This window comes from Chroicocephalus ridibundus, chromosome 1, assembly GCF_963924245.1.
Source record: "Chroicocephalus ridibundus chromosome 1, bChrRid1.1, whole genome shotgun sequence".
In the NCBI taxonomy this organism is placed as follows: Eukaryota; Metazoa; Chordata; class Aves; order Charadriiformes; family Laridae; genus Chroicocephalus; species Chroicocephalus ridibundus.
Genome location: NC_086284.1, coordinates 135,737,114 through 135,750,199, shown reverse-complemented (window position 1 = coordinate 135,750,199; position 13,086 = coordinate 135,737,114). Strand labels below are relative to the sequence as shown.

Genomic DNA, 13,086 nt, shown 5'->3' with positions numbered 1-13,086 from the left:
GATACTTCACGCTGCTTAATTAATTTCTCGTGAAACAGTGAGGCCCTCAGGCCACATCAGAACACTGGTGTTTGATGTTCTTTGTACCCATATTAATTTAAAAGAGATCCACAACAAAACTGAATCCAAGACATTGCTTGCAATTTTTTTTCATCCTTGCCTAATTTCCTTTAAGAAAAATCAGTTAGGTTGTCACCTGTCAGATCCTGGATCATTCAGATTACTGAATAACCTTATCTACCTATGTAGACATCATGGGGGAATCCAGGTAAAAATCTGATCAAACCTCAAAGGCATCCCATATCAGATAGGGGACTTCATTTCAAGTGCATCTGATTTTGAAGCTAGTAATTTTGCACTCTTATGAAGCTTGTATATCATTGATAATCAGGTCTTCATTGCCTATTTAATGACTTCATAAATTGAGATGATAATATAAATTCACAGAAAATATGCTAAAATAGCTCCTGACTTTTTTTTTTTATTTTCCTGCTGCCGTTTCTTTGGTTCATGTTAAAATTAACTCTTGCAACATTACTCAGAATGGAAAGTCTAACACTGTATGATATCTGATTTTAACTTTATTAGTTGAATAAAGTTAAAGGAAGCAAATGGAAACAAGTGATTTTACTGGGTTTGAACTCTTGCTACAAAGGAGGAAATGCCACTAAAATGTGCTTTGTTTGCATTAAACCAGTATCCTGAAACTCAGAAAAGAGGCAGCTATAAATATGTATTAACTTTAATACAGGATATCCTGCTTCCACTGTGTTTCCCTTTCCTTCTTTTTCTTCCTTGATTTACAAGTGATGTAAATAAACACTGACATATGGTGCAGGAAATGAAAAAGGAAAAAAACACTATGTGATTACTAATATCATACACATGCACCAAGAGAAATACTAAACAGTAAGTATATGCATATAGAATTTTATTACTGACTTTTAAATCAACCCCCAATTAAAGCACCTAGTAAGGGCTCAGAAGAAGTAATGTACAGGCCATACAGTGGTGATACTCCCAGTTACTGGAGATCTTCTCACCACCTTATTGTACATCATTAGCTTTAGCACAGTTATTCAGGAGTTACAGTAATATAAAAGAGGCTGAAATCACACACTGGTTTTCTCGGTAATAGGCTTTCCGAGTGCTATGTAACTCCATATTTAAGGCCACTTACTAATGCCAGAGGAATGCAAGAATGGTGTCAAAAGGCATTGGTGTATATGAGCGGCAGCTTTTATGAGGCAAATCTAGAAGAAAAGTAAACGGTGCTGTACAAATTCGTACCCACTGATGTTTTCTTAAATCATCAGGGCATACACAATCAGAGTTCAAAGCCTCAAGATGTGTGTTCAGAAAAGGAAGTTATATGTATTTGTTTGCACGTATGTGACTGCACGTAGCTGAATATACGTGACATTCCTGAGTCAAAACGATGGTGTGCAAATATTGCAGGCATAACCTAACTGTTCAAATATTTACACTTGGTCTGTGAGACAACTTGGATATTCAAGCTTTAATTATTAAAACTATCCCAGAATCTGCTCTAATTAAAGTGATAAAATAAAATAACTTCTATTACTGCCCTGTAACTGTTGAAAAAAGTTATTGATACTAGCCATCTACCTGAACGCCCAGTGGAAATAATGGCTATTTGTTTCATTTTAATTAAGTACTTATGGGGAAAACGCATCTAAAACAATCGTAAGGCAAATATACACTTGTTCCACTTCTGAGGTCATGTTTATGAATCATGCATGTTTGCATTCAATAATAACATTAACCCAAAGAAGGTTATTTTGAATTAAATGAGAATAGTAGTAAGCCAGATATTTTTGGTATGGGTCAAATCAGTAATTTCTTAGATAAGTTTTGAGCTGAATTGAAGTGAGGCAAAAGATCTTTGGTTGCAAACAGTCAGGAGGCTCCAAAATGTTACTGACTGTGGATGGCAGTAAAATGAAGCACAGAGCAGGAGTGCAGTAGCTTCTGGGAAGAGGCTGTGGCTGGACATGTTAACAGGTGTGTTTAAAAAATACCACTACCATGCTCTCCTCTAGAGACGGATCTTTCAGCTGTTGTGTCCTCTTTGCCCACTCGCAGCTTTCTCATCTTAGCTTTTTTCTATGAATGAAGCAAGCGGGACACACATGAGAAGCTTCAGAAAAACAAACTCAGAGTTGTCACCGAGAGGATGGACAGCTTTAGGCAATAAATTAGAAGGCTCTTGAGGTCAAGTCGGAGGCAAGAGGAACAACCTCTGAGCAGCAGCAGCCAAGAACCAGTCTTGAAAGCTACGCTGCATCTCGCCAAATGCTCGCTCATCCCACGAGAGTTATGCTGCTGATGCCTCGTTTACAACAGCAGCTTTCTAGCTAGGTGTAGATTTCACAATATTTTGTCCATCAGCTCATGTGTGAGTCACCAGGCGTTGTTCTCCCCCAGGCAGAGCAAAACCAAGACGAGATAACAACAAAGCAGCGTTATACTTACCCTAACAAAAAGACATGGGCCTATCATGCTGCAGCAAAGCCCATCATAAAATGGAAAAAATAAATCAGTCTATTTGTAGTCAGCTTGCCTGTTGGGCTGCCTGGGATGTTACAACAATTCAACAGAACTATATTAGCAAGCATCATCATGCTGCAGGGTTTATAACCAGGTAAACGAAAGCAAAATCTGGGCACAATTCACCAAATAACATCCATCCGTCCGTCCGTCCATCCATCCATCCATCCATCCATCCCTCCATCCATCCCTCCATCCATCTACCTACCTATCTACCTATCTACCTACCTATCTTCTATTTGTTGGTTCATACAAGATTAAATTTGTCTTTGTCACATCAGCAGATAATTTTTCCTCTTCTGTCTCTCACCAGCAGACAAGCATCCTGTGGCAAATGCATTGGGCCAGGAAATCTTAGCCCAGAACTACCATTTTTTGACATTCAGATAAAGCTGAAGAATCCTGACTGCACTTACAGCAATAATGATCAACCATTATTCCAATAACTAACTCAAAATGATTGATGGATCATGCTAACTGACAGCCATCCTAGAAAAGCTATTCTTTGTATGTCATTTTCTCCCCAGAGAAATAAGAAATAACTGGAGAATAAGTGTCTTTTAAATTCGAAAAGGAAGAGAGAGAGAGGAAAAAGAGAGATTACAGGCCAAATTTGCCCAGACTTCTCTGATGATACTCATACAATTAATGGACCCAGCCTGGGCCAGCTATCCCAGACTTGGAACCCGACAGGGACAGATAATCCCAGAACACCTGGATATTCTGTGGGTTTTGTCAGACTCCGGTGCCCAGATAGACTGAGAATAAGCAGTAAAGGAAAGGGAATCACTGAGGCTCTTATCTGAAGACAGTCAGGGAATGTAATAAGCTGTCTGTCTTTTGTAAGTGCAGCCTCTTTTCCACCGTTTATTCTTCAAAGCCTTGGGACAAGTTTCTAAAAGGAAATCCACTACCCTGCCCTTGTCAGTGAGAGAGGGTTTAGTAAGTAAGTGCTAGAAATAGTAGTAAAAGTAAAGTGAAGTGCTGTAAATCCAGATATCAGCTTATCTCTTAGTAAACTTTTTTGCAACTATAACTTAAATTACTCATGTGGCAGGATTTTCACCTCTTTTTTGTTTTTTTGTTTGTTTGAAAAAAGAGTTCCCATTATACATCTCACTGGTCTATATTTATTCTGTTGCAAACAGTATCATCACAGAATCAGAAAGAAATATGAACCTTGAACTGTTACTCAGGTCATTGTGCTGACAAGACAGCTTTGTAACAGCTACAGCATATTCAGCCTACATGGAAGGAGAAGCTAGATGTAAGGGACCACCAGGCAGGATGTATTTCCTTATCGTGTTGCACTGAGTGCTTGAAGGCTTTACATCCTCTGTGGATGCAAGGGAAGCAACTCAGAGTTAGGCTTGGCACCTATGGAAAGGATGGCAGCATTGCAGTGGTACAGGGCTGCAGTACTACAGGGGTCCACATTTTCCCTTCCTTAGTTTCAACCCAGTACATCAGGACAGACTCTGAAAGAATCCATCCTCCTCATGGCTGGATACCTGCCGTGCAGAAGGAGGAACGCAGCCCTCGCCACCCAGTGAGGTGCTGGCACACATCGGCAACAGCTATTGACTGAGGCCAAACTGACTGTACCGGTTGAAACTAACACTGGGGAAAAAAACCTGTAATACTGCTGTAGAAGCTTTCAAGTGCCAGTGCTCACTAACAGCATTGTGCCTGCTGGCTAATAGCACCTTGCGTAGAGTTGAGTCTCTTACCTGACTCCTTCATTGAGGTTGTAAAGTTCATGGTCCGGGAGACCCTTACGCTGGAACACTGCTATTACTCCATTGTGGATACTGAAAGAGGACAGTAGGAGTCATTAGCACCCGATCACATTTTAGAAGGCTATCACTTCCACAATAAGCCTAACATCTCTGCCTAGACACTGCAGGACCTTTTTAAAAGTCACAGATGGCTGCTGGTACCCCATCCCAGATGCTTTAAAGGGAATTATGCTCTAGGAAATAGATGAAACCTTTGAAAATCAGTTCTTTTTGATTTGTTCCAACTCGGTAACTTCAGCAGTTGCACATCTGAAATCAGTCATTTCAGAAAACTTAGGCTTATATATTTTAGGTACTTGAAGTATATTAAGTATAACTTTTAATAGATTCACATATTAAGTATATTTGAAGTATTTTAAAGCATATTTTTGTTTCTGTGGCTCACCACAAAGAAAATTAACAGCTGCACTATGAGATCAGTGATGATATTCCCAGCATTGTTGGCATACGTTTGTCTGAGCTATGGTTACTTGACTTCTTTATCAACAAATCAGCATTTATCCAGGCTGGACACTGTACCTGAATTTTAACCCACAAATATAGCATCCCTTTACTAGAATGGAATCCCAAGAATGGTTAGTTCCTTAAAAAAAATTAAAAGAAGACTGGCTGATTATGAATTTTAAGTCAGTTTAACCAATCTCTCATTCATTGTCAAAAATGAAACCACAGAAATGAGGCAATTGCTTAAAAAGACTGTTTCCTATTACCACTTACTCACTTCTCAAAGGTTTATGCTCTTGCTCCAGCTAAAGGAAAACCAAGGCTGCACTGAAAGAACAACAGGTCTAGAGTTTCAAAGGCCGACAGCAAGAGAGGCAGCAATGCGCTTGGCACAGGCCAACCATCTGTCCTACAAAAATGCTCCCTTTTCACTGTCAATGCCATTTGTAACGGTTCTGCAAGCAGGTGTTGCTTAGAGGTGGTGACCTTCTGCTGCAATCAGAGGCAACCAAAGATAGGACTGGGACCACAAAATTCTCTAGCTCAACAGAAAGTCCCATACCCAATGCTGCCTGTCCCTGAGGTGTATGGCCACCAGCCCACTGAATGGCAAAAACCTGCCAGGTACTGCAGGAGCCTGGCGATCCACATGCTTAGCAGGGATGCTATCCAGTCCCATGAACTTAACAAGACCGCGCCTCAAAGGGTTACTGAAATGAGTATGTGGTTCAAGATGAAGCTCTGAAATGCTCCAGAAATACACCTCACACAATTAGTGTGATGACACATCAGCCTAAATCACTGAGCTTAGGTCTGAGGACAAAGGTAAAGAAACGCCAGTGAAAGGTGAGACCAAACCTGTTCCAGCATTAGTAGAAGGGAGCAGAAGTCTCCTTCCCCTTCCCCAACCCAGTGCCACCTTTTGTAGCCTCACAGCTTTGACTTCTAAAGGAAAGAAGACTCATGCAGCTTCATCAGCTCATCCTCACTACTCCACTCTTGGAACCGCTTGGCAACTTCTACCACATTTAACTATGCAATGAAAGTCCCAAAAACCTTAAGGTATTTTAGATTTCAGCTGGGGTAGAAGGAGCGTCTTTTAATGACCAAGAAAATACTGCAGGGTGAGCTCAGCCTTTATTCGACACGCACACAGATGCTTTAGCTTCCCAATGCTAACGCACAAGGAAGCAGCCTTCATCAGCTCCACTGCTCATACTACTGCCACTTGGTTTCTAATATGACTGCTTTTACTGAAGTGACTGTTCCCACTGCTGGCAATGACTGAATCGCCTCAGTTACCCCACATGTAAAAAAAGATGATGACAGTGATCTCTAAAGGGTTTTTAAAAATATATTTACGAAAATAATAACAGAAGCAATGAGTATAATTATCAATAACAGTATTAAATGCTATCATTGCCACTGTTTTCTTTCTTCTTCCTTCACAATCCTACTGACTGCAAAGGGAAAATACAGATTTTGGCATGTGGTTCTTCCTATTCAAAGTTGCACCCAAGAAGGGGAGATGACATCTTAAGACGTATTAAAAAAACACAGGGCAGAAGTCTTCCTGCTCTGCACCATCTCCTTGGGTATCTCATTCTGCATGCCACCTCCCAGCCTGTACCCAGCAGGAGCAAGGAACAGTAACAATCAGCCTCAGAGATACTCAGGACATGTATTTAGGGGCCACCAACTTGAATCTCACCTCTAGAAATCTACTCCAAGAACGAGAAGCTACAGCATGTACAATCCCTCCTGGGGACCTGATTTTACCAGTGAGGCTGTGACACCATTTTTCAGAGGTTTGCCGATGACCTGCCCCTGCTCACATTGCGCTGCAGTCTGGTACAATGGAGCAGCAACTGGCTTTGGAGCTCTGGAAAGCAAAACCAGCACCAGATTTGCCCATCCTGGAGGTACCAGAATTTGAGGTTGCCCTGTCTTGAGAAGAAGAACTAAAAGCGATATCTGTTCATAAGGTCTCCAGAGGGAGGAAGCCTGATTCCTACTGGCAGATAAGCTTGGTGGGCTCAGGAACAGATCCAGCCACATGCGGCTGCTCCCAGCACAAGGGGATGTCATTGCAGGCACCAGGCCAGGTGGCAGTGGAGCGCAAGTGGGGACCTCAGGCAACCCACATTAAACCTTCCAAGGTCCACAGTACGACAACACCATTCAATACTTGCTGGGAGCAGAGGAATGGGCTGGAAGGTAAACATGACACTATTCACTGAGATTCAAAATGCAGGCACGCAACGCTGAGCAGCAAAGAGATGCACTGTTAGAAAAGCTCAACCACATTCATCTGTGGAAAAAGGCAATTAAAAGTGGCAGGTGAAGGATACGACCTGCTGTGGAGAAATGCACAAGCAGATCAAAATAGGAACCATTATCCTCTTCTCTCTTTTGCTCTTTTGACAATGTTTCCAAGGTGTTAAGCACTCCCACCACCACCAGAGATAAAAAAAAAAAATAGAGGTGGTCCCTCTATTTCTCCCCTACACCCACGTGCACAGACATACACTCATGATCTAACCCAGCTTATTTTGGCTGGCTCAAACAGACACACTCAATTTACGATTATTTGAAAATTGGCAGCTAAATGTCTCTGGTATACAGTGAAGCGACTTGGGTATTTTAATATTATGAGTAATATGTGAAGTACGATTAATGTAGTGAATAAAACAAGCAGTCTTTACACGCTCTTCTGATTCGGAAATGAACTTTGCAATGTTCCCTGCCAGCCTTCTGCAGAGAAGAATGACTAAGTATTTCTCGTAGAAGTCAATGTGCTCTCTCTCCTTCTCTCTGGCACTGCTTTCTAAACGAGGGGGAGGTTTTCTCTTTGCAGCTTAACAGGTCCGTTATTAATCATCAAAGAAATAAGAGAGAGCAAGCTTTTTAAGAACTAAGGGGGACAGGTTGTGAGCATTTAAGTTATTGCCCATGTAGTAGAACTGCACCTACATAAAACATCCTAGTGCTGACCTTTTAATCTGCCTGGGATCTCCCTCGTACAGAGGAACAACTGCCTTGTCTGGAAACTGCCTTGTCTTGGCCCCACTATGTTGACCAGCAGCATTTCCTTCCCACTGCAGGCAGCAGCGCCTGCCTGCAGGGTGCAGGCATGCAGTCCCAGGAGGGCCATGCAGATCTGGCCCTCCACACATGCTCAGGAGCTGGAGGAGCTCCAGAGGAGCTGGAATAACCGGGATGTTATTGGGGGCATAGGTTGGTGTCAGGATAATGAAAAGCTCACTTGAATCTTCTTACTTACTTTAAGCTAATGAAAAAAAACGAACCCAACCCTTGCTTAAATCAAAGTAATGCTATGGTTTCTGTAATGAACAATTGTTTAAAAGGGTTTAGTCAGAATGGTACAACCTTTTGGTGTAAAGAAAAACTGAGCTGCTGCTTACACACAAAAGCCCTGCAAGATGCTTGAGGTGGGTGGATCACCTTTACTTGTGCCTGCGACCAGCCTCCACCAAGGCTTAAGTCAATAATGTATGTAATTAAACTTATATTTTAATAGTTAACCTGAACTGGAAATGCTTTGTAAACTCCCTTCTGTAACTCTTTTACAACATGGAAGTTAATAATGGGTGCACTCATGCACTGATATTAGTCCGAACACCTTCCCTGTAGTTGCCGTGTGTATAAAAGTGTGCTCAAGGTGCACAAGAGCAAGCAGGGCAGAGGAGACAAAAAAGAGCCCAAAAGAGAGAAAAAAAAAAAAAGTCAGCTCCCTAATTGCCCATGCTCAGTATGGATTAAGGTTCCAGTCTTCAATTAAGACTAGAGCCTATACTGTATGTCCAGGGTCATAAAAGCTTCTGGTTTGCTGTATGTGTACAGACACATTTTCCACAGAAGTGCAGATGCGACCTCCTATTCCTGCAGTGTTGCACTTTCTCCTGTTGAAGGAAACGAGCAATTGCTAACGCTCCCCCGTCAGTATCTTCTCCTGGAAGAAGGGGAACCTGGAAGCTCTGTGCACCTGAGCAGTGCACCTTTGAAACAAGCTATGGCCACCCTCACACTGCGAGAAAAGGCAGATCTCCGAGTTACAGGATTATGACATTTCTTGAAAGTACAACACCAATTCATTAGCCAGCTCCTCAACTGGTGTTAATCAGGGTAAATCGCTGTGGCAGTATTATTTAACCTGAATCCAAGCACTAAGATACATTGTGCAGGCACCTTCTCACAAAAACATATGCCATGGGTCACTCTTGGTCTGAGTACTATAGCTAGAAGACAACATTTTGAGAGACCAGCAGCGGGGCAGAAAGAAGCCTGGAAGGAGGTTTCCCATGGGTGAGTGGGGGGGGGAGCAGGGAAGAGAGAGGCACAGCTAGAGCAGGTTGGCTGTAGGAGGGGAAATCAGGATTGGAAAACTGCCGAGACCGGGTCTTTTGGGGTGGTTTGCCTTTAGAATGAAGACAAAATGTCAGGTGGCTCCAGCAATGTATTGTACTTATCTATTCTACACTGGCCACAGATTGCCAAAAGGAAACTACCTACAATCAAGGCGGCACTCACAGCAACAAAAATCAACCCAGCAGGCTAAGAAACTTCACCTCTTTGGATAGACTACTCATTCTAGATTTGTCCGGTCCTCCAGAGAAGGTGCCGGCTCCAGAACTCACTGTTCAGCTGCCTGAAACATGGGGAATGGCAGCTGTAGCACACACAGCGCAGACCGTCCCCACTGTTTTCTTCAGCACGAAGGGATCTGGAAGGTGTAAATCCCCAGAGCACAAAGCTGGATGCTCACTGACGGCACTCCCAACCAGCCAAACAGCGTGAGTGCCAAGATGGGGAGGGTGGGGTTCATTATTTTGATCTTTGCATAGTAGAAAGCTACTGCCTTTGTGGCCTGATACCACCGAAGCATACGCTTCCCTTGAGTTGCCAGTTGTGCACCCAGACACCACTGCCTTCGGAGGGTGGGAGGCTGGCTCCCCCCAGCACTGCAGTACCACCCACCCCTGTTCTTTCATTGATGTTTTTAAGAAACCAAGAAGGAAAACCTATTGTGATTAAAACATTGGTTTCTGGCAGGTCAGAATCAGTTTGTCCACAGAGTTGAGGAACAATAGCAAAGTCTGGCTCGCAAGTCTCTGAATCCTGACGTCTCGTTTGCTTCAACCGTGGCCATGGCCCTCCCAGCTTGGCACTTCCTGGCATAGCAGGTGGAGCGACACACATTTTCATTTGTGCACAGCACACAGGTAATTGTGGTTCTCTAAAGCAGTCACTACCCTCACATGCAAACAGCATGAGTGAACATATCATGGCATTTTTATTTAGTGTTTGCAAATTCTCCCCTTTCCAGAGCTCCAGGTGAAGTCCATGAGCAAAAACAATGCTGTGGGAATAATCACACCCTGCGAGTACCAGGTAGTTAAAGACAACATTTTAATTTTCAAAAGGGACTAAATGACTTAGGGCTCATTTCCTCTGGACAGTTATGGGAATAGCTAATTAACAATAACTGACCTGATATACTTGCATCAAAACCTCCTTTAAGACACCCTTGCTCCAGACTAAAACCTCATTTTTCTGAATTAGCTTAATCCAATGGGGAAGACCCCATTTTTAACACAGCTTCAGTCTAGCTGCAACTCCACAGGCTTTCCATGAGGTCTTGACCCTTTCAAAATAAGCTTGCAGCTGCTAGTTCACTTACGTTTCTGAAATGTCGACCCAAGGTAAAGCAATCTGCAAAGAGGGATAGGCTGCAATTATGCACTGGATCATACAAATGAAAATAAGCTGGTCTGCAAAACTCTATCTTCAAAGAGTTTGAGAGGCATCAACTCACAAACTTCAGCAACTATAAACAATACTCTTACATAGTAAGAAGTTGAGACAGACAGGTGAAGGGACTTCCCTCAGGTGTCACCAAGAGTTAATATCTCTGCAGCGTGTAGGACTATGGAGATTTTGGCTTCAAATTATATCTGCATTCAAGCAAGTATAGATATGTCTGGAGGGCTACGGGGAGCAGCAATTCTCCACCACCACCACTTTCTATTACTGTAGTCAAGGCTGGCACATGTTCCATGCTGCAGTGGTGGCTTGACCAAGGGGGAAATCCCCTTCGCCCCGTCTCTCCTTCCCACCCCACAACTCGGCTCTGTCTGCCCCCATGCACACACATGGCCAAAAGATGGTTTTGATTAAAGGGTCATGAAAGAGAAGCTGATCCTCAAGGCAGTGGAAATATTTTAAACTATTTCTAAATAAACACTAAATATTGGAAGAAAGAAGACTTCAAAGTAGACGTACTAGATAAATATGCTGGTCTGGAATGTTTCCTCCATTAGAAAAGCCTCACCATGATCTGAAAAAACATTCATTTTTAATTAGAAGATGACATATGGTTCCCCTGACTGTAGAAATGAATTTACAGCAAGTTATTGTGCTTGTTACAGCCCTGTAAAAATTAGCCCAAACCATAAAACTCCTGATTCTGTACGTCTCCTTGGATTTACTGCTGATCTCACTAACATCACAGGCATCTCACCTGTGTTTTCTTCCCCTTCTCTTTGCTATCTCCTACTCTTCCACATTTCTGTGAATTTTCCCCATTTTCTTACACCAAAGAGGATCTAAGTGCGTTTGACTAGAGGCTTTCCCATGCCACAACTCAGTCAGTATCAGCTCCTGATTAGGCAGTCTGTGCTAGCTCAGTCAGAGTGAAAACCTTGCGATGGATTTTATTTGCCCAGAGAGCGTCCCCCCCCCTACCCCCCGCCCCAGCTTGCAAGCTCAAGATTAAAAACCCTGGGTTTCTCAGTCCAATTGGTTTAGTCAGCATTCAGCCCTCATTTTTTGCCTGAAGCAGAAAAGGGGGGGGGGGGGAGGGGAGGAGAAAAGGAATTGAAGACAATGCTAGTGAAAAAATCTAAGCTATTTTAATCCAATGCAAATTCTGTGAGCTGTAACGAAACGGTATTGTTCCACTATGTTGCTGTTGGTTGCTAGTTAACGTGCACTGTCGGTGTGCTGCTGTACAGGTCTTTTGGGGTTCATGGGAAAACAACCTCAGAAAAAGCTGTGATATAAAGTGTAATTTGCATAGTAGCAGACAGCACCTTGGCACCGATTTCCCTTTCATCTATCAGTGCTGAGAAGTTTTACAGCATTTTAGTTTGGGGGTGCAGGAAAGTCATGAGGGAGGAAGAGACCTTCCTTGCTAGCACTGAGTTCTATGTGCCCCCTGCACACCGAACCCCGCGATTAAGCTCCTGCAGTTTGCCCTCCCTCGGTGTCAGAAAGCAGCAGGCATCCTCTGATATAAACGGTCTGAAGGCTGCGAGCAGTCCAAACAGAGTGGAGGGGACATCGCTGGGCAGCCAGACTGCAGCCACACACATTCCGCATCTTCCTCAAAAAAAGCCCACAGTGACAGAGCTGCTACCTCGCAGAAGACCCCACCAGCAAAACTCCGGCTTGGCTGTGTTTCAGCGTGGTCCCTGGCAGGGCCGGGGCAACATCCTCACTCCACCTCAAAGGGCTGACTTTCAGCGCAGGATTGGCATCAGCAGTCTTGTGTGGGGCAGAGCCTGCTGTGGGGTTGCGCTTCACCTCTCCCCACATCAGTTTTGATGAACTTGGTTCAAGGCCTCTTTCAAAAGCAGATACACACATGCCACACCCAGGCACAGCTGCTAACATTAGGCAAGAACCCAGCAGACACTTAAATATAGAACAGCCAGGCATGGTGAGAGGGAAGAGCTCTGCTGGTGCATCTCGACTTCCTTGATCAGCAAACCCTTATGCTCGATATTGCACAGAATGAAACAGCACAGGCAATTCTTTCATTTGGAAGAACAAATATTCCTATAAACCAAAGTATGGTATGCTAGCCCTCTGTTGGGGTGTTTTGATTTTGCAGGGGAAAAATAAAAAAACCTTCCACAGCCCAAGATTTTCAAAACCCATCCGAGATTTCTGGTGAGTCAAAGTTTAGATGCCCAGTTTGTGACACCGACATTACGGTTACGTCCAGCAGAGCTGAGCACCAGCTCCCTCAAGACCAGATCCTGCTACACATGCCAAGATGGGCACACGCTGGTGACAGGCAGAAGCTATAGTGGATAACTTCTTAATACAACTAATCCAACATCATTTAAGCCCTGACTTTCCTGAGGATAAGCTCCAGTTCTACAGCCTGTAGAATATCTGAGTTTCTTAAAACCAAGAGAGGTTTTGCACCTGAAAGAAGAATTACCCTCCCTCTCTCTTTCACTCA

General features: G+C 43.4%; 1 protein-coding gene across 7 annotated transcripts in view; it reads right to left on the bottom strand.

Moving 5' to 3' along the window:
- PRR5 (proline rich 5) overlaps positions 1-13,086 on the bottom strand; it is a 98,998-nt gene that overhangs the window by 44,190 nt on the left and 41,722 nt on the right. For all 7 annotated transcript variants that reach the window (XM_063354901.1, XM_063354894.1, XM_063354888.1 and 4 more), the window contains one exon: positions 4,302-4,382. In XM_063354901.1, coding sequence (XP_063210971.1) covers positions 4,302-4,382 — 81 coding nt within the window. The remainder of the gene's footprint in view (positions 1-4,301; positions 4,383-13,086) is intronic.